At 50.9% G+C, this 25,846-nt stretch overlaps 1 protein-coding gene across 14 annotated transcripts in view; it reads left to right on the top strand.

Moving 5' to 3' along the window:
• Positions 1-25,846, top strand: part of SLC37A1 (solute carrier family 37 member 1) — an 83,059-nt gene that overhangs the window by 13,401 nt on the left and 43,812 nt on the right. The window contains exons 1-7 of one of the 14 annotated variants that reach the window (XM_033232575.1): positions 2,002-2,303; positions 6,956-7,189; positions 8,191-8,359; positions 14,426-14,507; positions 22,341-22,397; positions 22,910-23,042; positions 24,014-24,092. In XM_033232575.1, the coding sequence (XP_033088466.1) occupies positions 7,084-7,189; positions 8,191-8,359; positions 14,426-14,507; positions 22,341-22,397; positions 22,910-23,042; positions 24,014-24,092 (626 nt within the window). In that variant the 5' untranslated portion in view covers positions 2,002-2,303; positions 6,956-7,083. Of the gene's footprint in view, positions 1-2,001; positions 3,099-3,250; positions 3,313-6,955; positions 7,190-8,190; positions 8,360-14,425; positions 14,508-22,340; positions 22,398-22,909; positions 23,043-24,013; positions 24,093-25,846 lie in introns of those variants that run through there. The other 13 variants (XM_033232577.1, XR_004442196.1, XM_033232576.1 and 10 more) reach the window with 13 other exon arrangements.

Here is a 25,846-nt window from a genome sequence, read left to right on the forward strand (position 1 = left end):
ACCCTATCTCTACAAAATTTAAAAAATTAGCTGGGCATGGTGGCATGGGCCTGCAGTCTCAGACACTCAGGAGGCTGAGATGGGAGGATCACTTGGGCCTGGGAGATCAAGGCTGCAGTGAGCCTTGACCACTGCACTCACGCCACTGCCCTCCAACCTGGGCGACAGAACAAGACCTTGTCTCAAAACAAACCAACCAACAAAAAAACTAACAAAAAAAGAAAAATATGCATGACCTCACTTATTTGTGGAATCTGAAAAACTTAGAACTCAGAGAAGTAGAGCATATAATAATGGTGGTTACTGGGGCAGTAGGGTGGGAGAAATGGGGAGCTGCTGGCCAAAGAGTACAAAGTTTCACTTAGGAAAGATGAGTAAGTTCTAGAGAGCTAATGTACAGCTCTAATGTGTAGTTAGTAATAATACATTGTATACTTGAAATTTGCAAAAAGAATAGATCTTAAATATTTTCACCACCAAAACAAAAATAATGTGAGGAGATTGGATATACTAGCTTGACTGTGGCAATAATTTTACAATGTATTCATATATCAAAACATCACATCATATACTATAAATTATGTAATTTTTATTTGTCAGTTATATGTCAGTAAAGCTGGGGGTGGGGGGCGGGAAGAAGCTGTCTCGATGTGATGACCGAGGTATCCTATATATCCTGAGCTCGTATTATTGCCTTTCAAATGTAAAAGCTGTAGGTGATGAGATGTCCCAAAGGTTTTAAAATCAGGAATGTCAAGATCAGATTTTGCTTTAGGAGGGCAATTTGAGGCAGCTTCAAGAGTGGATCGCAGGAGATAGAACTTGGAAGTGAGAACACTGTCGCACAAGTGCAGTGAAAGAGGAGTAGCCTCGAGCAGAACCAGTGGCAAGGGCCTGGGCTGCAGAGACCATTGGAGAGAGGGATGGGAGCCACACTGGGCTATCACCGGGAATGGAGAGCTAGAGAGGAGAGAGAACTGGCAGAGGGGGCCTGCGGAGAGAAAGAAGGTCTGAAGAAAACCTAGCCAAAAAGAGAAGACTGGAGCCCTGGGCCATCTGGCTTGTGGAATGAGGAGCCAGCAGGCTTCCTGTGGCTGAACCCTGCGTGGCAGAGAGGTGGGCAGGTTTCCTTTCTGCCTGCAGAAGGCTTCTCAAATGCCTAACAAAGTGATGGATTTCACGCAGCCCAGCTCAGCAAAGAGAGACACAGATATCAGAGTGTTCTAGAAACAAAGCAGGGCCCCAGGGGGAAACTGCGAGGCCTAGCAGGGCAGGGAAGCCCAACACAGGGAAGAATGCCTTCTCCTTTCTCCAGAGGGAAGCTCAACGTGCCTGGGGGAGGTCCAAGGGGCACTGGCCTGTTGGGACATTTACAGCCAGGCGTGAGATTGGTTTTATCCCTAAGCATTGTTTTATCCAGGGGCAGGCTTTTTCCCGGAAAATTTCCCCTCTGCCTCACTTTGCTCTTCCCCAGGAGTGGGCTGGGAGCCCCCTCTGCTCTGAAGCCATGCCGGGGGTCCACTGTGGGTGTTCGGCAGTAGCTTCTAGGGGACTGGCCAGGCGCCTCCCTGGGGCTGCCTAGGGACAAGAGTTGTTTCTGGGGTGACGTGGGAGCCTGTGTGCCAGGGCACTGGCCGGCAAGGGTAAGAACCCGGCGGGCTCCCCTAGCCTAACAGGGAGCCGCCTCTGTCACGTGCCTACGAGGTGGGACACAAGCGGGCTTACAAGTTGGTTCGACATAGCCAAATCCGCGTGCCGCATTTCCACGCTATGGAGTGCTGGTCTTCATGACTGTGCCCCTTGACATGACACAATAGGAATAAAAGCCGGGAGGCCAAGGAAAGATCCTCTTTGGGGGTGGGGGCGCGGCGGCATGTGACCCTCGCCGCTGTGGGGAAGACCCGCCTTCAGGACGGAGCGCCAGCGGTGCAGAGGCCCCCTGGGACTGCCCGGAGGCCAGTGGGGAGCGGGCCAGCAAAAGCCCGTGCGCCCTCAGAGCCGGGGAAGGCGCGGGTCATGACCCGGGTTCGCCTGCAGAGGCCGGGCAGCGCTGCAAGGCGTGGGGGCGCCCCCGCCCGGTGGCTCCGGGGCTGGTGCGACCCTGGGCACGCCGGGGCCGGGGCCGGAGCCGGGGGTCGCGGCGGCCGGGGAGGGGGAGGAGCCGCGCGGCCCCGCCGGCGCCCCGCGAGCCAGGGAAAGTGAAAGGGCGGCGGGGCCTCCCGCGCGCCGCTCCAGGAAGTCGCGAGCAGGAAGCGCCCGCGGCGGCCGGGCCCGGCTGCGGTGCGCGGGCCTCGGCGGCGCAGGTGAGGCGCGGGGCCGGGGCCGGGCCGGGAGGCGGGGACCCTCAGCCCCACCGCCCGCACCTGCGGGGCCACGGGCGCTCGGGCGCCGCAGCCGCTCAGCACCTGCGGCTCCCCGAGGGAGCCGGGCGCGGGGCCCTGCGCACTCGGAGCTCGGCTCCTTTCCTCCTTCCTTTTCTTTTTTTGGGGGGTAAGTCGGGGCTGGTTTGGATGTTTCCGGAGAGCCGGGGACGGTCTCAAGCTGTTTTCGCGGAGGGAAGTCTTTGAAATGCGACATCTAGAAGAGTAGCCCTAGGCGACAATGCCGGGCGTTCCCGGACCGGGGCAACGCTGGGATTCCGGGGAAGTGGAGGCAGAGGGAGCGGGCACGGGGCCAGTAGCCGCTCCACGGAGTCCCCGGCAGGGGCGAGCTTAGCTGTCCTGCCGGGCCCGCTGCCCACCCCGGCCCGGGCCGCGGTGACAGCTGAGGGTCCAGAGAGCCTGCAGGAGGGGACCCTGCGCATTGTCTGCCGCGATGGGGACGTGGGCGTGCCCGCGGAATTCACCTCCTCCGGGGACCAGCCGCCCAGGGAGGAGCCGGCACAGAACGCTGGCTCGGAGCGCCGGCACCCTGGGCCTTTGCGTTGTTTGTCGGCTGAGCAGCTGGTTCCCGGAGCCCGTGGGCCTCCTGGCCAATGCGAGTGACAGCGACCTTCTGGGTTTATAATAAAGGGCTTGACGCGCCGCAAAGTCCCCTAGCCGCTGGCTACCAGCCTTCCAGCCCTTACGGCCCACGCTGTGATCCTGGTGACCGAGAAGGTACGTACAGTCTAAGGATTTGCATTTGAACGAAGGGTACTGGCCAAGCCCCTTACCACCCCCACTCCCCGCCAACACCCCAGCCCGCGGCCCCACGTTTCAATCTCCAAAGGAGGAATTGCTAAAACCTGCCCTTTCCGGGTCTCCCTTAGCTTTTTGCCTGGAAAGTGCCTGCCTGCCTGCCGGCCTTTGAACTTAAATTGTCTGAAGTTGTGTAAGTAGATACATATTTTAGACTTCCCCCCGTTGTTTCTTTATTCATCCCCTTTTAGAGCAAGCTTGAAACCTCTGGCTGCAGACCTGTGCTTCACCAAGTCATTCTGAAACTGCATTTACATGTTCTGTTTCATGCAGCCCACCTGTGATGGTCTGTTTGTTGGGGGTTGGGGGCAGGTCAGGGCGGTGGTGCAAATGGAATTCAGGTTCCTTGTACTTCAGCCAAGCGGAAAGAGATAGTGACCATTTCATTCATCTTTAATATGGAAAGCGCCTTTAAAAGCAAAAAGCCATAGAAAGAGCACACTCTGAACAGGAAGTTGTATTCTATCTCTTAATTTAAAAAAAGAAAAGAAAAAGAAAAATGCATGAGAACTTTTGTTTTGCATTTCTGACCCATCTTTGCCTGTAAAGTGAGACCCAGTTTAAAAAAAAAAAGTCATGAAGTAGATTATTTAGAGTATCTGTAGGGCCACTTTGATTACGTGTAATGGCACCTCAGCCCTAAAACGACTGTTGAACCTTTTTGTTCACTTCTTATCCCCATTATTTGAGCCTCTGCAGATTACTTGGAACCTTCTAGGCAGCACAGATCACAAGGGGGTGGGTCTGGGAGTGGAGCTTGTGAATGTATCCTTCCCTCAGCTCATTCTGTTTTACAGTTGCCTAGGGTAGGTTTGTTTTGTCAAGAGATGGGTGTAAAACCATGTGTCTTTCAGGGTTTTTTCTTTTTTTTTTAACTTTCAGTTTCAGGGGTACATGTACAGGTTTTGCAGGTTGTAATAAAGATGCTCTAATGGGCTGTTTCCTCAGTTACTATCTTTTTTATTTTTTTAAGACAGGCTCTCGCTGTGTTGCCCAGGCTGGAGTGTGGTGGTGCAATCTCAGCTCACTGCAACCTCCACCTCTTGGGTTCAAGTGATTTTCATGCCTCAGCCACCTGAGTAGGATTACAGGTGTGCACCACCATGCCCAGCTCATTTGTGTATTTTTGGTAGATACGGGGTTTTGCCATGTTGGCCACGCTGGTCTTGAACTTCTGGCCTCAAGTGATCTGCCTGCCTCTGCCTCCCAGAGTGCTGGGATTGCAGACGTGAGCCACTGTGCCCAGCCTAAGTTGCTATCTTTGACAGTGCACTGACAGTGGACATTCTGCCGCTTTTCCTCCCTGGAATGGTAAGTTCCAGGGGCACCTGTAGAGAGAGAATTTTTTTTTTTTTTTTTGAGACGGAGTCTCACTCTGTCGCCCAAGCTGGAGTGCAGTGGCCAGATCTCAGGTCACTGCAAGCTCTGCCTCCCGGGTTCCCGCTATTCTCCTGCCTCAGCCTCCCGAGTAGCTGGGACTACAGGTGCCCGCCACCTCGCCCGGCTAGTTTTTTGTATTTTTTTTAGTAGAGACGGGGTTTCACAGTGTTAGCCAGGATGGTCTCGGTCTCCTGACCTCGTGATCCACCCGTCTCGGCCTCCCAAAGTGCTGGGATTACAGGCTTGAGCCACCGCGCCCGGCCGAGAGTGAATTTTTAAAAAAGTATCTCTTCTTTTTATGTACTTGGGCTGTGTGCCAAAAACTGGGTGTAAACCAAGTGATTTGCTCCCATTCTGCTGCCCTTTCTCTGCAGGGGATGGGCAGGAGGAAGAGTGGCTGGAGGGAGGAGGTGGCTCAGAGAAACAGGACAAACTGGAATCTGCCCCACTTATCCAGCTGACCCAGGCGAGCCGCCCAGCCTCATTTTTCTCCCTTGTGAAACGAACGCCCTGCCTCTTCAGGGTGGTCACGGGGCTCAAATGAGAGCGTGTCAGTCATGGTTCGTGCTTCCAGAGGTCTTGACCCACTGGAAATGAAGTGGTTTTCTGTGGTGCTGCACAGGTTAGGGAGGAAGGGCCTCATTAGTTGAGCTCTTTAACATCCCAAATGTAAAATCACTGTCTTTGCACGTCTTAACTGCACTCACTATGAGAATTTATAGCACTCTTCTTTCACCCATTTTACAGGGAAAAGAATTCATCCTTGTTTTAAAAAGTAATCAAAGAGGTTTTTTTTCCCCTCTTGACTTGTCAGTGCTTTCTGGGCCTTTGATGTTGTTGTCACAGGTGTTATCAGAGTTGGAGGTTTTTTATTTATTTCGTAGATGGCAATGGAATGTTTCCAGACATGCTGGACGTGGAGAAGCGGCACTTGAGGGGAAGGTGTTTGCTTCTGACCATCTGTTTCCAGACACTGGTGAACCCAATTCTTTACTCTGAAGCTGTCATCACAAAGTCATTTCCCAGAGTAGATCCAGACCCAGACTGGAGCCCACCCATTTGAAGCAAAAGATTGCTTAAATCTAGAGGTTTGAGCAGACGTAGTTTTGAAGTCTTTGTGGCTGTTCATTCAACATGAGTTTCTTGAGCACGTGGTCTCTGGGTTCTGGACAAGGAGATGGAAGTAGGGCCTTGCCCTGCAGTCCTGGGCCTTCCTCTTTTGAATTTACAGTGAGGATATCAGCTAGTGTTTGTTGGGCATTTACTACATACCGGGCCACTTCTCAAGTGCTTCCCAGAGGTTATCTCATTGCGTGTTTATAACAACATAGATGCCGTCATCCCCATTGTTTAGCCTGGAAGGAGAGGGAGCAGAAAAGTTAAGTGACTTGCCTCAGCTTACACAGCCCAGGGTCAGCCTTGGAACAGGAGGTATTGAAGTGGGGTGAATCCCACCTGTTCAGGCCCTGGAGGACTTACCTAGGAGAAAGGTGTAGTTCTGACTGGAGCAGATAGAAGAGATGAGGGGCGGCTCCTGGGACGAAAGCTCAGCAGGGATTTTGAATCTTTTTGTAAAAGGTAGTATAAGGGAAAATCCTTGGAGAATGTGCGTTTTTGGAAGCTCACTCTCGAGGGAGGCAAAAGTGAATGTGGGGAACTGATTGGCTTTGGAGGATGCAGTGACTCAGGAATGTCATGAGTTTGATGTTGGCATGGGAGACCAGGCCTGCCTGCTGTGCTGGGCCCCCTCTCAGTTCTCAGGCCTCCCTCCCCATTCCTTCCTATATTGCTCTGCCTTCAGCCCTGAGTTCATAATCAGGTCATTTTCTGTGACCTCTGAGGTGACCACAGAAGATGAAAAATGAAGAGGCAGACAGAGGCAAATTCATTCCTCCTTTGGATTCAAATGGCAAAGTCACAATTAAATAATTGGTTTGATCTGCTGTCTTGTCTAGGCCGACGTTTCTCTGTCACTATGGTTCAAAGGTGACCTGGCCCACAGGGGTAGAACTGAGCCAGTCCAGTGCCCTGGCATGCCCTGGTATCTGGGCACATAGTGTGGCTGCTGGACACATATTTGGTTTTGTGAATGGGTTGATCTCTAGATGCCTCCCAGATAGAGATGAGTTCCTTGGTTCCTTTTTATCCACCATCAGAACGTTATTTGAAATTCATTTCAGGGTTCTCAGAACAAACCGCCTTGAGGGCAGATACTCCACCTCACTCCACCTCTTCCTAGTAACACTCGTGGTGGGGACCCCTGCTTGTATCAGACGTCCAGCTTTGATCAGGACTGGGTACTGCTACTGTACATGTGTGTGGTTACTTCTGCCAGTAATGCTGAATGTGTGAATGTCAGGACACTGGACTCTGAATGCCTCTCCTCCTCCTCGTAGAGAGCAGAGCCACTGCCAGAAGGAAGGGGACAAGACCCAGCAGGACACCTTCTTTCCACGCTTTCCAGCCTGTGGGAGCAGCAGGGGCAGCAGAGAGGGAACCTGGAGCCGGGATTAATGACCCATTTATGAAGCATCTTGTTCTGCGACTGAGGCTGTGTGGTCAGTGGCGACGTAAATGGCTCAACTCCCCGCTGGCATTCGCTTCATCATCTCGTTCTCCAGGGATCAGTGGTGAGTCCTGGCGGGGCAGGCCCTTGCCATGGAGCTGTGTATAGGTGAGGGCTACTGTGCAGGTAGTTGTGTTGCCACAGTTTCATTATAAAACACAAAACTTGAATCACTGACCTCGCCCATAACCGTTGAATTACTTGCTGGCAGTGGAGGCCGTGACCCAGAACAGCGCTGAGGTGTCCTTTGTCCTTGGTACTGGCATTGTCAGATAGTGTTTGGGCTTCCACGTGGTCTCCAGTGGTTTCTGGAAGAATCATGGTCCCTACAGAAAAGTGACCACAGACTACCAGCAGGGTTAGCAAACGACTGTGGTGAAATAAGCACATAACTTATATGTAAGTTACGTAACTGTGAGCTCAGATGAGTGGCCTCGCTGGGGAGACCTTTCAGAGAGAAAATGAAATGTTCTGGTGCAGCTCAGAATGCCACTTTCTGTTCAGAGAGCACCTCCCCTTGTGTATTGTGAGAATCCTCCTCTTAGGTGGCCTCATTAATTCCATTCTCCTTGAAGGAAACAGTTGACAAGCCCAGAGTCTGAAGCTGGGCTCCCTGGCCTCTAACTTGTCCTGCTGATCTCTTCTAGGAGAGGAAAAACTTTGCTTCTCCCCTCGTAGGTTCTGTTTTGGGGGAACTGGGAATTAAACTGACAAAAGACAGACTAGCAAGAGAAAAGACAGATTTCACCACTTATGTACGAGAAGTCATAGAGAAGTGTCCCTCAAAGGGGCATTTAGAATTCTGGGCTTGTGCGCCGTCCTTTACAGGGGAACGGGAGCGGGAGAAGGGCACTTGTGGGCAAACAAATGGCTTTTTGGAAAGACAAGTGGGCCCTCAAGAGAACAGATGGGCGATGTGATCGTTTTGTGACCATTCCTGTTTCAGTGCAGTATGGAGGCTTCTCATCTCCAGTGGTAAGAGTCCAGCTTCCCTGGCTGCTTCTTGGGACAGGATTTATAGCAGGTGGATTCTTTTGAATTCTTTTGGGGAACTCTGCTTTTCAGTAGCTAAGAGAATTCAGGAACGCAAATACCTTCTGCTCCAAGTGATTTTGATGCCACAGCGGCGGATTCTGGGCCCATTCATCTCCTCCGCACCAACCTCCTGGTGGCCCCCAGCCCTGCGCAGCTTCTCAGCCCTGCTGGTTGGTGGAGCATCCACAGGGTGTCTCAGGTTTGACTTGAGGGCATCTGTGTTCTTCAACCAGATTGCTTCTCTTCTTGACTCATTTCGTGTCTGCTGTGAGTCTAGCCACAAGTGCCTGAACCATTTGGTTTTATTTAGTGAGTGTTTAGCTTCTTGATTTTGTAAGTTTATTTTGATATAATTTCAAACTCACTTAACTTGCTTACTAACATCTGTAAGAAGTTCCTGTAGAACCGCTGTATGTCAAAGATTAACATTTAGCCTCATCTGCTTCTCTCCCTGCCCCTCCACAGTGTGTGTGTGTGTGTGTGTGTGTGTGCATGTGTGTAGATATATGTTTGTACACACACACTTTTCTGAACCACTTGAGAGTAAGTTGCAGACATCATACCCTTTTATTTGTAAATACTTCCGTGTGTACTTCCTATAAATAGGACATTCTCTTATAAAACCACAAAACCACAGCAAAAAGATCAAAATCAGGAAATGTAACACTAATAAGATGCTGTTATCTAATCCACGGTCCATGTTAAAAACGATATCAAATATCGTCAAATATTGGTGATAGCATTTCTTCTTCTGTTCAGGATCTAGTCAGGTTCATACATTGCATTTAATTCTCCTGTGGGTCTAGTCTCTTCATCTAGCACTGCTCCTCGGCCTGTTTTCGTCTTTTCTGACCTTGACTTTTTTTCCTCCTTCTTCTGAGACAATGGCCTTGTTATGTTTCAAGAGTTCAAGCCACTTATTTTATAGAATGTGCCACATTTTGACTTTGTTATTTCCTCATCCTCATGATTAGATTCAGATGATGCGTTTTTTTACAGAAATCCCATAGAAATGAGGCAGCTTTCTCTTTACTGGAGAAGGAGTTACAGACATGGGAAGAGGGAGGGGAACTGGAAGGAACTGAGTGGGGCTGGATTGGAATGAAAGGTCTCCGGATAAACTGGTGACGGTCGATATAGAAATAGAGAAGGGTGTGTGTGTGCGTGTGTGTGTGTATGTATGTGTGGGTGTGCGTGTGCGCACGCACATGTGTGTGTAAAATGCACCCTGCTGGGAGGTCCTGGGAACATTAATAGCACTAAAGTGAACACACTTTGGTCTGGGATCTTGGTTTCTGCATGGCATCTCCCACTAAAAGGAGTCAGGAGTCCTTGGAGACCTGGCCAATGCCAGGACTGGGGCAGGGCAAGGAAAAGATGAGCCCGGAACATCTTGTACCAGAAAATAAGGAAGTGCTTACAAAGGTACTCTGACTTGTCAAATCTAGGACAATCTGAGATTTACAATAAATGAGACTCATCGTGAATGATAGCCCATTGAATAGCATAAGACTCTGACGAGTCCTACTGATGTAACTGAGTAAGTAGGAGAAATGCACGCTCTCTGTACAGTGGGCACTGGCTGCTAGGTGGAGTGGGGATGTGGAGCCACTGCAGGGTACCCAGCGCAGGCACAGAACGCCAGTGGATGCCCTCCGTGAGGCGGCAGCTTGAGGAACAGGATATCTACATCATCTCAGAGCAGGTTTCCAGAAATTCCATATTCATTACTCAGAGGGAAATGTAGTGGTTTCACTGAGGAACAATGAGGCAGACAGCACTTTAACCAAGGACCAACGTCAGTGTCACTGCCGTCCTGCGCCTCCTGATAGGATACTCTGAACAGGACATGGCATCACTTCTCTGTCTGGTTTCCTTGTTTCTGAAGTGAGGATGTCTTTGGACTAATTTCTGCACCCAATCATATCACTCAGTAATTCTCAAAAGCGTTTCTTTATTCCTTATTTGCATATGATTGAGGTAATAGCAACTCAAACAAGGAGACAGATATTTTACAGGAAGCCTGTCACCCTAAGCAGGCTGCCGTTCACCTGAGAACACGTGGTCTTCGAAACATCTCTGAGGAGGCTCAGAGGGGCACCCCCATCTGGTGCTGTCGTTGCTGAGACCTGCTTTCTTGCTAGAAACGTGGGATTTTTTGTATTGGTGGAAGCCAGGCATGCTATAAGTAGTCATAACTGCAAAAAGTAAGCCGAACACTGAGGAGCAGATCGATTAGATCAATTTTTCTATTGTATTTGTTTTATATTCATAAGTCTAAACGCAACACAAAACAAAAATGAAAGGATTATATTAGCCTCCTGGGGCGGCTTTAACAAGGTACCACAAGCTGGGTGTCTTGAAACAAGAGGAATTTACCCTCTCACATCCCTGGAGGTCAGAAGTCCAAAGTCAAAGTGTCAGCAGGGCCACCCTTCCTCTGCGGGCTCCCGGGACAGACCCTTCCTTGCCTCTTCCAGCTCCTGCTGCTGCCACAGTCCTTGGCTGGTGGCTGCATCGTGCCAGTCTCTGCCTGCGTGGCCACATGGCCTCCCTTTCTGTCCATCTCTGAGTCTTTGCGTGGCCTTCTGGTGTGGACACCAGTCACTGGAATTAGGGCTCACTCTATCTAATATGCCCTCACCTTAGCTAATCATGTCTACATGACCCTATTTCCAAGTAAGGTCACATTCTGAGGTTTTGGGTGGACATGAAATTATGGGGGACGATACTCAACCCAGTACAAAATGAATAAAAGGGAACAAATATCATCCAAAACATCTGCTTTATAAACGATAAAGAAAATGTAGATAGAATTACAAAATAAGAAAGGACTTCTGGAGGGCTATTTGGCTTCTGGGGGTTTGAGTCCATCCATGCTGCAGAGTGAAGCGTCTGGCTACCCAGAGGCCAGGCGTGCCAGGGTGACCACCAGCAAGGCAGCGGCCCGAGTGTGGCTGCCACGGTGTAGCAGTGGCCATGGGAGCTGAAGTCAGACCTTTCAAAGAGGAAAGTCCAGCCTCTAGCCACTTCCTCCCCATCCCCAAGCCCCAAGTCCTAAGTACAGAAGGTGAGGAAAATGAGGGAGGAAAGACGAATTTGCAAATAGAAGCAGAGTTGGCCTGACATCAGCTAAATAAATATAGGGTTTTCCTCTTCAGTCTTTAGGAACATCCCAGTTTCCTGTGTAAATGGACCCTTTACCCAATTCTATAGGACGGCTTCTCAGGCCGGCTACACTGTGGCAGTGACTCTTCCCAAAGGGGCTCGCTCATTAAGGCATCTCCCTCCACACAAGGTTGAACTGAAGGTTCCAGAGGCATGTGCCACCACCTGTGTGCTCCTCAGTGTTCTCAGGGCATCTCTGGGTGTGTGCTGTGAGCACCAGCTGGGAGTCATCCCTCAGAGGAAAGCAGGGGCCCAGAGCGCATCCCCAGGGTCTGATCACCCAAGCAGCCCTGACCATCAGGAGTGCGGTGTGTGTCGGGGCCCCAGCACTCTTCAGACCTCAGCCCAACAAAGGGAGACAGCCTTCCTTCTGAGCTGTCTGGGTGATGAGTGGAGATGTGAACCCACAGCCCATAGGGCAGAACTGCTCTTCTCAAAATCCTTCCTAGCTGGGTGATAACACCCATAGAACTGGCACTGTGGATGGAGAATCCTCAAGGGCGCAGGAGAGATGCTCCATGGACTTGTCTGAGACTGACTGGGGAGGTGCTGGAGGGAACTTGGCCTGAGAACTTTGTTCACACGTTTTGAGGACATTGGAGAAGGAAACCCTATACTCCAATGAGGGCTGATCAGGGTCACCCATCAGCCTTACTTGCCCTAGTCAGCTGAAGCAGGTGGGGTGGAAGTGACCAGTTTGTCAGGCTATGGGCTGGACAAGTGAGCATTGAGGGCCAGTGAAGCCCAGTGGCCTGGAATCTTCCTGCACCAGCAGTTGGAGGCGTGAGATGCAGCAGTGGCCGAACAGAGAGCTTCATCCAAAGCGCTGAGACTTTCTTTCCTTGTCAGAAAGGATGGTTTTCAGAAACACGAGGACAGAGGCCTGGGCTTCTGGAGCAAATCCAGTGTGTCCACGTAGCCTTTGTTCTTTGGGCTTTGGGATAAATGATATGCTCATCTTTTAGAGTTTCACTTTTTTCCCATTTGGCCCTTGCCATGGGCTTGGAGAGGAAGAATTGAAGAAAGGCCATTGGAAGATGGTTCCCTGGTGAAGAAGAGAGTGCCGGGGAATTTCTGTCTTCAGTCAGCAGGTATTCTGCAAGTTAGTTTGGTTTGGTTCGATTCCTTCCCCTAAGGCACAGGCATTCCAAAGGTTGTGGTTTTGAGTCCCATGGAGCCACCAACCTTTCTTTCCCACCTGAAATATGGTCTTTTTTTTTTTTTTTTTAAAGAAAAATCTGGAAGTATCTATTTGAACTCTACTTTAGCTGGTGACCAGAGAAGAAGGCAGCTCTGGGATCCTAGGATTTTAGTTACTCGTGGAAAGCTTCCCTCGGAGTAAATCACAACATTAAAAATGTAGATGCGCAGCTGGGAGAAGTGACCCCTTATCCCACGGCCTCCCGGAAACGCTGCCTTTCTTTGTCCTGTGTAGGACGCCGCCTTAGGTAATTATTGATTCAGGTTGTTGGTGGCACCATTTGAAGTCACTGGTCTTCCCAGGCCACAAACAGGACAGGTTCTCCAGGGTAGGGAGGTGTGCCTAGGACACAGAAGAGCTGCCACTTGCCTTCAGCTCCTGTCAAATACTTCTTTCTGCCAACACATTTTGTTCCCTAAAAAGTATTTTTCTACGCGGTGGTTGAGACTCTTAGACTGGAGTTGCCCTTTATCTTCTCTCTAAGACACCTTCTTTTCTTCTTTCTTCCTCACACTCATGCTTACTCTTTTGGCTGCTTTTCTCCCAGCCAAACTGAGTGAGGGGCTTTGTGCCAGTGTTTCTGTCATTGGCCTATTGAGAGCCTGCCAGCGTCACTGACTTTTTCTCTTTGAGGGCTGTGAAATATTTATATGTCTGCCTTGCTTGTGTGCTTCTGAAAAGTTGCATAGAAACCAAAGAGCCAAAAATAAATATGATCTTAATTACCCAGGATAGCAGGCTACGCAAGAAACTTGTAGTTAGTTTTGTTGTAAACTAAACATTTTATCGTCCTTGTTATTGCTTTCTAAACTCAAGTGTGCATCTCGAGTCCCAGGTTTCCCTTTGGTTATGGTTTTTTTAAATAAATGAATGTTTTTGATGTTGTGACGTAATAAGAAACATGCGTTTGGTCTCTGGCCCTGGCTCCTAGCACACAGCTCCTGCAACCTTTAGTGCTGAGTATCTTTTTGTTTGCCAATGAGGTGACTGCCGCTGGGGCTCCAGGACCGCCTCTTGGGGGACGGGTTGCCAGGGCAACCGATCACGTGATTAGAGGTTGGAACTCCACCCGTGGACCTCTGGGGAGGGGAGGGATCCGCAGAGGTGGAGAGGATCACCGGTGGCCGGTGATCTGCTGGATCGTGCCTGTGTACTGAGGCCTCTACAGACTCCCTAAAGGACAGGGTGTGGGGGGCTTGCAGGCTGCCAAGCACAGGGAGGTTCCTGGAGGGTGGGGCCCTGGGGAGGGCACACCTGCTCCGAGCTCCCTGCCCCATACCTCGCCCTGTGCATCTCTTCATCTGTGTGTATTCTTTGTAACATCCTTTATAATAAACCAGTAAATGTGTCTCCCTGAGTTCTGTGAGCTGCTGTGGCAAATTAATCAAACCTGAGGAGAGGTTCTTGGGAACCACGCTGAGAGCCAGTTGGTCGGACGAGCAGGCCACAACCTGGGGCTTGCCATTGGCATGTGAGGCGGGGCAGCCTCGGCCGGAGCCCCGCCCTGTGGGGGCTGATGCTGACTCCTGAAGGACAGCGTCAGAATTGAACTCACTTAGAGGACACCTAGTGTCAGCTGGAGAATTGCTTGGTATATGGGGCAAACCCCTACACATATAGTGTGAGAAGTATGGTATGTGGTGTGTTGTGCATGAGGGTAGGAAAAGCAGTCTGGTTTTTCCTGTCTCTTACAGTGTTTAGTTTCCATGTGGACAAAGCAAAAGTGGCAATATTTTTGAATGTTCCAATATTATAGTGACATAAGTAATATTGATAGTTGCTGTAGAACTGAATGAATAATACATAGCATAAGAACATTTCAGAACACAGTGACATGTATTCCTAACATAACTTCTGTTATTTCATATCATCCTCTCCCACTGTTTTGTGTTTCAGGTACAGAGCCTTCATTTTTATTTTGACATTTCTGCTGTATGCAAGTTTTCACTTATCTCGAAAGCCTATCAGCATCGTTAAGGTAAGAATCATGAAAGCACTGCCTGTCGTCTCTGTAAGGAGTTGGTCACTTGAAGGGCGTGTGGGGCAGAGGGTGGGGATGGCAGCAGATATGCGGGAAAACAGATGATTTAGAAACAAGTTCTTCTGCTGCTTTGGCTTTGCAGTTTCCCTTTTCTAAAATTGACATTTTAAAAATGCTTTTCGGATTTATACTTTCAGAGGTAGTAGGACTTTTAGTTATATTAGTTGACAGTTCCAGAATCTGAAAGCTTAGCTAAATATTTATCTTGTGTGACTGTTCCTTCCAAATGTATCCAACCTTAAGTGGTTCCCCAAATTCCAGCTCTTTGTGCGATCCGACCGCAGGTCTGGCCGCGGAGGTGGCTCTCCGTTGTTCTTGGAACTCTGTGTTGTTGTTTTGATCTGACCCTGGGTCTGGCCGCAGAGCTGGCTCTCCATTGTTCTTGGAATGCTGCATTTTTGTTTTGATCTGACCCCAGGTCTGGCCGCAGAGGTGGCTCTCCGTTGTTCTTGGAACGCTGCGTTTTTGTCTGAGTGATGGGTGGGCAGGAAGTTGTTAAACAGGTGTTCCACTAGACTTCGAGAAAAGAAGATTAAAGCAGACCAGACTACATAAACACCAGTTATAACCTGGAGAAACGCAGGAATAATTTTCTTACCCTCGTTGGGCTTACGTCACCCTGCCTGTAGACCATCAGGGGCCTGAGAGGCTTTTGAGTCTCTATGGTAGAAGGAATGAGGAAATCATCCACTGCCAGAGATAGTGCATTCACAGCCCGACGGCCCCTCGCTCACTCTCCAGGAGTTGGCAGGGACCCAGATGCAGGACTGCAATTCTGTGACCTTTGGAGCTGTGCTTCCTCCACTCCTGCCAGTGGCTGAGCCCTGGGTGGCTGCCCTCCGCAGCCCCTGTCGGCAGAGGCAGCGCAGAGGCCGGTTCTTTTGTGACAGTCCTAGGTTTCCCACTCTCCAGCAGCTTTCAGGGGATGTTAAACATTCATTTACCCAGAAGATTCTAAAATTCCCCCTTGGGCCCTGGTAAGCAAGAAACTTCCATGCCTTTCAAGTTGTTGACTCTGGAAACATGTGCGGACCTTAAAAAATGTGGTTTTTAAGAGAAGAATATGAAAAGAGGTGGTGGGACTTAAGAAACACTCATCTGCTTGACAAGAGACTCTCAAATCAGTACCGATAACCAGTCACTATAAATCTGAATACTCCTACTTCTTGTCTTTCTGGTTAGAGAAATACACAAACAGCTCAAGAAAATGGTGAATTATAAAGATGGAAGTACCTATTGAAGAGACTTGGTGAGCGCATTGGAGTTGAAGGATCTGGTGTAGTCGGGGAGCCTGCGTGGGGTTTCAGGATTGACCTGGAAAGGTTGGGTGTGGATTGTAGGGGAAGAAAAACAGCTTTGCAGGTGGGAGAGCTGCCTTGAGTACTATGTGCAGGGGTGGGCGTCCCCATGAGGCCACCACGTGACAGGCTGCTGGGGCAGATGTAGCGCGTAAAATGGGCTGGCCCTTGGGGGGATCTTTGTCAGCGGTCAAAGCTGTTGGGGTCCACCTGATGACCACGAGGGCCCCTGTGAGTCAGGAACAAGTGGGAGCCCTGTCCCGGTCCCTCTCCCGGCTTCCCTGGTCCATCTTAAAGCCCCTGCCCCAACTCTTGTGTGTGGCGCTGTCCAGGCCACTCAGGGCTTAGGGCTTCTGAGGAGGCAGCGTCAGGGTCAGCTCTTAGTTCAGTGTCATAAGTAACAATATAAATAACTGCCGCTTACAGAGCCTCGGGGTATGACAAAGTGCCACACACATTACCCCGTGACCTTCACAGCAACCCTGTGAGTGCCCCTGTGAGGAAACTGAGGCTCAGGGCCTCGTTCCCCCAGGCGGGGCTGCTATGCACTGGAGAATTCCCTGTGGGTCAGGCTGCCTCCAGGGCCCCCGCTCTTCTTCTCTGTGCCTCAGGGTCTGTCCAGGTGTAATTACCTGAGTACACTCCCAGCATCACACTCAGCCTCCTAAACGCACAGATTTCCCGAACTAGCAGCTGTGATGTGCCTGGGCATGGATTGGCTTGACGCTGAATCCCATGGGTTTCTTCACCTTTGAAGATAGATCAGAACATCACACCACATCAAAACTGAACTTTGCAGTGCCTTATGAAACACCCATGTGCGGCCGGGCGCGGTGGCTCAAGCCTGTAATCCCAGCACTTTGGGAGGCCGAGACGGGCGGATCACGAGGTCAGGAGATCGAGACCATCCTGGCTAACACGGTGAAACCCCGTCTCTACTAAAATATACAAAAAATTAGCCGGGCGAGATGGCGGGCGCCTGTAGTCCCAGCTACTCGGGAGGCTGAGGCGAGAGAATGGCGTAAACCCGGGAGGCGGAGCTTGCAGTGAGCTGAGATCCGGCCACTGCACTCCAGCCTGGGCAACAGAGCGAGACTCCGTCTCAAAAAAAAAAAAAAGAAACACCCATGTGCTTGAGCTCATGATATGAATGGCGTCAATGAAACGGAAAGTAGCAGTGATTCTGTTGACCCACAAAACAGTTGAGTGATTATTTATAGCCACGTTTCCTAGAACATTGCAAGCAAAACAAAAGCAAAATACATTTGCTTACCTGAAATCGAACCAGGAGCTGTGAATTAGAAAAGAATGACATGGCACAGCAGGTCACATTTAAGTTAGTCTGGAATGTTTAGATTTCCTCTGATCACTGCTGATGAATTGTATTTTTCTCGATGATGATGATAAAACCAGGGCTGGGAGGATAGTGATGTTATAAGTGCAACCCTGTCCCTTCTACCTGCTGCTCCAGCTGTGGCCCAGCCTCAGGACTCAAGGCAAGCATCTGCCCAAGCTGGTAGACAGGTGGTTCTACACTCTCCCAGCAGAGATCTTAGTGGGAGCTCTTTTCCCCTGGGCTGGGCCAGAGCAGAAACCTGGAAGCAGAGGCTTCCCAGAGAAGCCTAAACTGCAGGGGTCCCTGGAGCCAGGGGGATGGCAACATTTGAATGTGAGTGTGCCCACCCCTCTCTGGACACACAGGACTTAAAAGGAGAAAACTGGCCGGGCGCGGTGGCTCACACCTGTAATCTCAGCACTTTGGGAGGCCGAAGTGGGTGGATCACCTGAGGTTAGGAGTTCAAGACCAGCCTGGCCAACAGAGTGAAACCCTGTCTCTCCTAAAACTACAAAAACAAATTAACCGGGCATGGTGACGGGCGCCTGTAATCCCAGTCACTGGGGAGGCTGAGGCAGGAGAATCGCTTGAACCCCGGAGGTGAAGGTTGCAGTGAGCTGAGACCACACCACTGCACTCCAGCCTGGGCGACATGAGTGAGACTCCATCTCAAAAAAATAAAATAAAAACAAATGGATTAAAGATATGAATGTAAAACACAAAAAGTAAAAATCCAAGAAAAAAATTACGTTTATCGTAGGAGTAAGTGTGAAGTTAGGAAACCCAAGGAAACAACGGGCAAGGGGGATGAACAGGCAGTTCACAGACATGGAATTCAGATTGTCAGGAAATGTGTGAATGGTGTTCAGGTCTGCTGGTATTCCAAATGCCGATTAAGGCAACAGTGTGCTCAATGGCTGGCACAGCATTGCCCAGAGCAGTAAGCCCTGTTCACTGGCCGTGAGGGGAGAGGACTTTTCATGCTTTCTTGATGGGATGTCAAGTGTTAGCACCTTTTGGTGACACCCAGTGAAATAAAAAATACTACAGCCTTCAGACATGCTTCTGGAAATTTCACCCTAAAAATAAAAGCACCTTACTTGGGAATGTCTTCGTAAGCGTCTTTATGGCAGCTTTGTTTGTAGTGACCAAAAAAAGGAAAAAGGGAAAAACCAATGCTGGGTATCGAGGGAGCCCAATAAGCAGGTAAAAGTTTGAATAAATGGTGACAAGTCCATATTGTGAAAGGTGCAGGCCCCTAAAGGAACTTATCAGAGGCAAACCAGTTGACTCAGAAACATTTCCAGGAGGCGTTTTGAGTAAGAAGTTAACATGTGCATAAGGATGTATAGAATGATTCCATTTTTGAGAAGTAAACAATGACCAAGAAGCTCCTCCATCTATTTCTGTATCCTTCATGAGTGGAGCGTTTGCGTGCCTGTGTCTGAGTGTGTATAATGCATTTCACGTGGCCACTGTGACTCATCGCAGGAGGCTGGCCGTGGGCAGGTGCTGTCGTCCGTGGGGGAGAAGCTGTCGGGTCGCTCCTACTTTTGGTACCAAAACTTTAATTGCTCTTCCAGGACTTAGATAATGCTTTGGAGAATTCTTGTAGCCTTATAAAAGGAATGTGAAGGACTAGTTAGAATCAGTGCACCCACACAGCCTAACGAGCCACATAAAGTTGACTAGACAGATCATCAAATGCAGATGATATGTATACACACACGCACACACACACCCTCTGTGTTGGCTAAAAGTGGAGTGAAACTGGCCTAACCCCATCCTCCAGGGGGATTCAGTGAGGCCCGAATCCCCCGCTCTTGTCCTGTCCTCTCACTGTTGTTGCCTTTCAGTGTCTCCTGCACCCTCCAGACCACCGGGTAATCTCCTCTATTGGAGGCCACGTACCTCCTGCAGAGAATGTGTCCTGTGGCTGTAGCCTTAGGCAACGGTGGGGCTGAGAACCCAGGGCGGGAATGAGTGGTTTCTCTCTGCAAAGTGCTCAAATTCAGCATGGAAAGAATGGAGCCTTGGTAGAATGCAGGCTAACGCAGTGACTGTTTGTGCCTAAATGACCGCGTGGGTCTCTGCAGGTGCAGGACGAGGAGTCCAGTCTTTTCTAGTGCCATGAAATTCCCGCTGCAGCTGCCTGCTGCTCCCTGGACGGGATTTCCTCTCGCTGCCAGTGGGAGGGGTGGGGAGGGCTGAGGTGGCCAGGGAGTCAGTAGACAGAAGACGTTGCCAGCTCCCGGCCCTGCCACCTTCCCCGCACACTCGTGGCGCTGTGACTCCCGGCCCTGCCGCCTTCCCCGCACACTTGTAGCGCCGTGACTCCTGGCGGTTCCCTGTGTTCTTCCAGAAGATTGGCACCTTTCTTCTCCCACCCCCACCCTCCACCCGCGATGGCGTCTGCTGTTTATTTTTGTTGCTGTTCTGTGTGTTGCATGGACGCTTTAGCAGCTGCGACGCCCACGTGTTCACAGGGCCCACTCAGCCTGTCCGCCTCACGTATCGTAAGTGTGGAGTTCAGTTGCCGCAGAGCCTTTTGCCTGATCAGTTTTTAATATCTACCTGATGTCGCGGGTTGATTGAGTTTGTAACTTGTTGAAAGGCACTTGTGTAAAAACGTGTGAAGAAAGCTGCCTTTATGAAAGCAGACGTTTCCCAAAGGACTTGACCCCCTCCTCAAGTATTTCTGCAGGGACGGTGTGGCTGGGCAAAGGTGAAGGTGCCTCCTTGAAGCACTTTGGTGAGAATTTGTTCACCTGGCAAGGGGTTTGCTTAACAATTCATCTTAACCTAATTAAGTTTGCATTGTCCCTCAAACGCTAGGTTTGGGGGGTACAACTCATAGAAATACTGAAATATAGCAACGTTGTTGAAAACCTGTGGGTATGTAAATATCCTCAGAACCCTTTGTGCTGGAGTGATATGAAATCTCGATTGCTTTGGCAGCAGCCTTCCAACGGGGCTGCGGGCTGCAGGTGGAGGTGACCTTTCCAACATCAAGGAGAAGGGCCGGAGAGGCACCCGGACTCACAGCAGCCCTCTCCTGAGCCCTTCCCAGGCGTGGAGGGCCAGAGAGGTGCGCTCCATTTATGGTTCATCTTTATAGCAACCCTGGGACACAGACATTGTCATGCCAACTCCATAACTGATGACCAGGGAGTGTAAGTGACATCACCAAGGTCAGAAGCCACAGAGAGGCACCAAGATCCCAGCTCAGGCCTGTCTGCTGCTGAAGCCTGTACCCCTAACCAGGGTGTGAGGCCCCCACTCATTATATAACAAAACTAGAAAAACTTTACTGCTTATTTATGAAAAAAGAGCATTTCTAATCAGATATGTTTTCCGCAGGTGGTTCCTCCCAGAAATATGAAATCACAAAGGATATAAAATTCTGTTTTAAGCAGCGGCCTGCAGAATCTCTTTTTCCTTTCTTCTGTGCCAGGTTAATGTTAGCAACTTCAGCTTATCCCTGCACATGGTTCTCCTTGGCCGGGGAGTGTCCTGTGCTCCTGTCCTAGCCGTGGCTTTCTTCCGTGAGAGGTGAATTGTGGCGATGCTTCGGCCTTTGGGTGTGGCCAGATTGGCTTCCGTGAGAGGCAGCAGGGAAAGGTGGGCAGAAACACCTGACTTCTGAAGGCACTGAGGAGGAAAAGTGTCCAACAAGGCAGCAGGTGAATGGAGAAAGGCCGCAGATACCAGCTTGATACAGAGAGGAAGGGCTGCAGGCACCCGCCCCGGGTCTCACGATCACACTCACAGCCCCTCACATCCACCTTGGGTGGAGAATTTAAAACAAGCAGGAGCAGCCAGGGGGCCCCAAGCAGTCGGGGAGCAAATGAAAGCACTCTTCCCGAGATGCCAGGAGGTCAGCATGGCGCCTCCAGGGAGGATCAGCTCTGCCAAGGGAGCTGCTGGGCAGATGATGACTTTGCATTGTCAAGTAGAGCCCTTGGCTACTTTTTTGGGACAGTGTTTAATTATAGCAGAACAGCCCAGTGATGACGACAGAGTCACGTGACGGTGGAGCAGCTGCATCCCGTGTGCCATGCCAGGACTCAGTGACGTGGCCCACATGCTGCCAGCTATAAATCAGGGTGTCTAGCCTCGATTCAAAAGCCCTGGCCTTTTGAAGGTGGCTAGCCTTGTTGACCACTCCCTCCTGAAGAGAGGGGGACAGGACTTCCGACTGCTGCCTGCCTGGTCACTGGGGTGGCTCCCTCCCCAGCGTTCTGTGCCCTGACCTGGAGCCAGCTTTGTGCACTGCCCTCCAGACCCCTGGCCTCTCTCAGGTTCCAGCTCACGAGGACACCCCTCTGGTATCATGGGCACTGAACGGGCACTCAGTCCCCCTAAGGGACACCCCTCTGACCACAAGGATCCCACTTTCCGCCATCACTCACGCCTGATGGGCCAGCTCCTTTGAGTCTTGACTAGTGCAGGGTGATCACGACAGAGACCCCCGAGAAGAGAGGCATGGGAGTGACAGAGGCCACCAGGGAGGGACACGCAATCACAGAGCACATTCTGTCTTCCTCAGCTTCCCCCACAACGAGACGGGCCCCTGCCACATGTGGCGCTGTCTTGGAAGTGTTGTTCCTCTTCCCAAGGAGTGCGCTGAGGAAAAGCCCACTCAGGCCCCCCTGCCTCCTGACAGATGAGCTTTCTTCTCCCGCCAGGGTTTGTTTCACAAGGGCCATGCCGTCCTAAGCTCTGTGCAAAAGCCTGGAGTCCAGCATCACGGGTCCCAGAGACTTCTGTAACTGGGCAGCAGCCTCGTCTGCAGAGGGGGAGACCGAGGCAGGGGCAGCAAGTAACATGTTCACACAGCCAATAACCAAACCCCAGGGCCACGGCTTTCCCTTCCTCCTGCCTCCCAGACAAGTGCCTCCAACCCTGGCCCTGCTTGCTGGTTCTGTGGCTAGTTTGGGGGCTGGTGGTACCCTGCCCCAGGGATATTTTTCACTTGAAGTATGGTTTACACTTAGTAAAGTGTACAGATCTTCAGTGTCCAGCTTGGCAGATCTGTACATGCCCATAGGGGTAGCTATCCCCTAGGTTAAGGGATGGACCCTTTCTAACTCTCAGACAGCTCCCCATCCCCTGTCCCGCATTGTCCCCCTTTAGGTAACCGTGACTCTCACCTCTGGCCGCGTGGATTCGTTGTCTGTCCTGGGACTTCCTGTGAGTGGAATGCTGCAGTCCATACTCTTTCATGTATGGCTTCTGCTTCATGTTATGTTTGTGAGGTTCATCCTCATTGTTGCTTGGACCTGTAACTTGTTCTTTTTCATTGGTGTGTAGCATTCAGTTGTGTGAATCTAGGAAAATATACCCCTTCTTCCTTGTGGACAGGTGGTCAAGGATGACAGGCAGTCGGCTTTCAGCTTGGAGCTCTTAGGACTAAAACTGCTCCTGAGGCTCGCCTTCCGGTGGCATGTAAAGATGGCTTATGTTCATTGTGCGCTCAGGAGTGGGGTTGCTGAAGAGTCCTGCTGAAACGTCACCAGCAGGCCTTCTTGTGGGTCCTGCAGACACACCGCCAGCGGCGCCTTGTGTTTCCGTTAGAATGCAGGGTGCAAGTGCCCTGGGCAGGCTGCTGGGAGAGGAGGGGTGACTGTTCCTCTCTGTGCCCCATGCTGAGCCTCACTGAAGGGATGTCCTCTCCTTGCTTCTGCCCTCCCATCACATCCCAGGGTGAGCTCCACAAGTATTGCACTGCTTGGGATGAAGCTGAGAGCAGATTCAGCAGCCAGAGCAGCAAGTCTGGGTCCGTTGCCCCCCGCCAGCTCCCTGACAATGAGACCGACTGTGGCTGGGCACCGTTTGGTAAGTCGATCATCAGTCCGTCCAGGAGCTGAAGTGGCTGTCCTTCCAAGGTTCTTCCAGCCTCGCTGTTAATAATTTTAGCAGCAGTAGGCCGGGTGCGGTGGCTCAAGCCTGTAATCCCAGCACTTTGGGAGGCCGAGACGGGCGGATCACGAGGTCAGGAGATCGAGACCATCCTGGCTAACACGGTGAAACCCCGTCTCTACTAAAAAATACAAAAAACTAGCCGGGCGAGGTGGCAGGCGCCTGTAGTCCCAGCTACTTGGGAGGCTGAGGCAGGAGAATGGCGTAAACCCGGGAGGCGGAGCTTGCAGTGAGCTGAGATCCGGCCACTGCACTCCAGCCTGGGCGACAGAGCGAGACTCCGTCTCAAATAATAATAATAATAATAATTTTAGCAGCAGTAATGTTGTTCCCAGATGAAACTGCATTGCCATGACAGCCCTCTCGCCTACCCAAGAGCACGTGACTTCACTGCCACTGTGTCCATAGCACCTGTGTGCAGAGCTGTTCCTCCTGAAAGAAGGTTCTCTTAATAGGGAAATGTGCTGAAGATCATTTGCATTTTGTATTTCAGACTTGCAGGGCATAGTTCTGTGGGTGGGAAGGAGAGAGAGACACGAGGGCCTGGTGTGGGTGCTGGCCTAGGCAGGCGTGCTGCAGAAAAGCCAGTGGACACGTAAAACAAAAGGCATCAATCAAATGTGCAGCCACCATGCACAATGGGGATTTTATCCCATCTGAATGATGCCTGCATTATATTTAGTGATTATCTGAAACTGCGGTGACTTCCTTTTCCTTTGCGAGAAACTGAACGGAAAATGCACCACCTTGTTTTCTATGTGGAAAACCACGCATTTCACTAAGTACACCCAGATTTAGAGAACAGATGCTTTGTGTTTTATAGCCGTGCTCTAGAACATAAACTAAACAATACTGAGCTTTCCCTGTTGATTTTCAAATTCGTGTAGATAAGAACAACTATCAGCAGCTGCTTGGGGCCCTGGACTACTCCTTCCTGTGCGCCTATGCCGTGGGGATGTACCTCAGGTACGTACAAAGCAGACATAGTACAGGGGCGACCTTGCTTTAGAGCAGCCTGCCCTCACCTCTCACATTAGCTCATAGCTCTTTGGTTTTCCAGACCCTTCCTGGTTACCTGGCCCCTCTGTGCAGAGAAGGCGTCTGCTATGCTGAAGTGCACAGGCGTGTGGCAGTGAGGCCCCCGCTTGCCAGTGGCTTCCCTGCTGTTCCCTTCCCAAAGATGAGGCCAAGCTTAGGAGAGAGCAAGCGCATGTGCTGTGCCCACAACACGGGACCTCAAGGCCGAGGATTTCCGTGTCCCAGGCACTGTGCCAACTGACACAGGCTGCCCTCAGCTTTCCTGACCCTGGAGTTTAGGACCTACCATGAATCCTGCCGATCCTGGGACGTGGTCATTCAGGAACAAGGGGACTAGCTTCCTGTTTAGCAGAGCCCGACCTCTCCTGTGGTTCAGGGGCTGCCATCTGTTTATATGCCCCAAATAACGAATTTCACCTGATGATCGGAACAGTTGACACAGGATGTGTGGAACAGCTCTACCTGGATGCCCAGCTTGGCCCCAGAACTCTGAGCGCAGCAGAGGCAGCCCTGCGTGGTGGGCGGGGAGCTCCAGAGAAAGACCAGCTCAGATCTGAATCCCGGCTCTACCACCTGCTAGGATGTGGCCTTGGGCAAGTTACTATACCTCTTTGGGCCTCAGTTTCCCCTTTGCAACATGGGAGAAATAATAGTTCTTATGTCACAGGACTGGGGCAAAGATTGAGTTAACGTATGTAGAAGCTCAGAATGGTGCCTGGCCATGTTCTGCCAGCCCAGCCCATTCTTCATCCCACTTTGACTGACCAAGGCAGGTGGTGGATGTTCTCTGGGTCACAGGACGTGTGACTGACTGATTAAAAACTGCTATTGTGGCAGTCCAGCCAGGTTTTTTTTTTAAGGCAGTATAGGGATGTTCTAGCCCATTTTCTGTTGCTAGTAGCACAATATCTGAGATTGAGTAATTTATAATGAGAAAAGGTGTATTTAGCTTTTATCTAACTGGGAAGTTCAGGATTGGGCAGCTGCATCTGGCAAGAGCCTCGCACCACACTGTAATGTAGTGGAGGGCGTCACCTGGCAGAGGGCCCTGTGCAATGGGCGAGCAGTGAGCAGGGCGTACAAAACACACAGCACAGGGGCAACCTTGCTTCATAGCAGCCGCTCTCACCTCTCACGATAGCTCATCGTCCTGAGAGCGCGGCCACTTACTCCTGCACATTCATTCCTTCGTCAGGGCGGATCCCTCATGACCCAAATGCCCTTCAAAGCTCCCTGCACCTCTGAACGCAGTTATACTGGGAGCCAAGCCTCAACACAAGTTTTGATGGAGACCAACCATAGTGAAACCACAGCCAGGGACGGAGGCATGTAGTCCCAAGAGGCTTTTGTTCAGAGACAGAGGTCTTTACAGCCTGGAGAACCCCAGGGATCCCCATAAATGTTTAGCTGCTTCCCTGAGACCCGCTCAGAGTGTGGGATCGTCAAGACCTGGCCCCTCCCCCGCTCAGAGCCCTGGTGGGTGGGTGGTGCCCAGGCAGGCAGTGTCTGCTGTCGGAGGAGAGCGCATAGCTCTCCCTTTATTGAACGTGTGCATTTGCCTCCTGCTGCAGAACTTGTCTGAGTGAACAAATGAATAATAAAGGTTTGGAAGCTCAGAGTGTGTGATGCGCAGCCGAACATGAGCCTAGCTGGAGAGAGTGTGGTGTGTACCTTGGGCTTCC

This window comes from Trachypithecus francoisi, unplaced genomic scaffold (genome assembly GCF_009764315.1).
Source record: "Trachypithecus francoisi isolate TF-2019V2 unplaced genomic scaffold, Tfra_2.0 Lachesis_group14, whole genome shotgun sequence".
In the NCBI taxonomy this organism is placed as follows: domain Eukaryota; kingdom Metazoa; phylum Chordata; class Mammalia; order Primates; family Cercopithecidae; genus Trachypithecus; species Trachypithecus francoisi.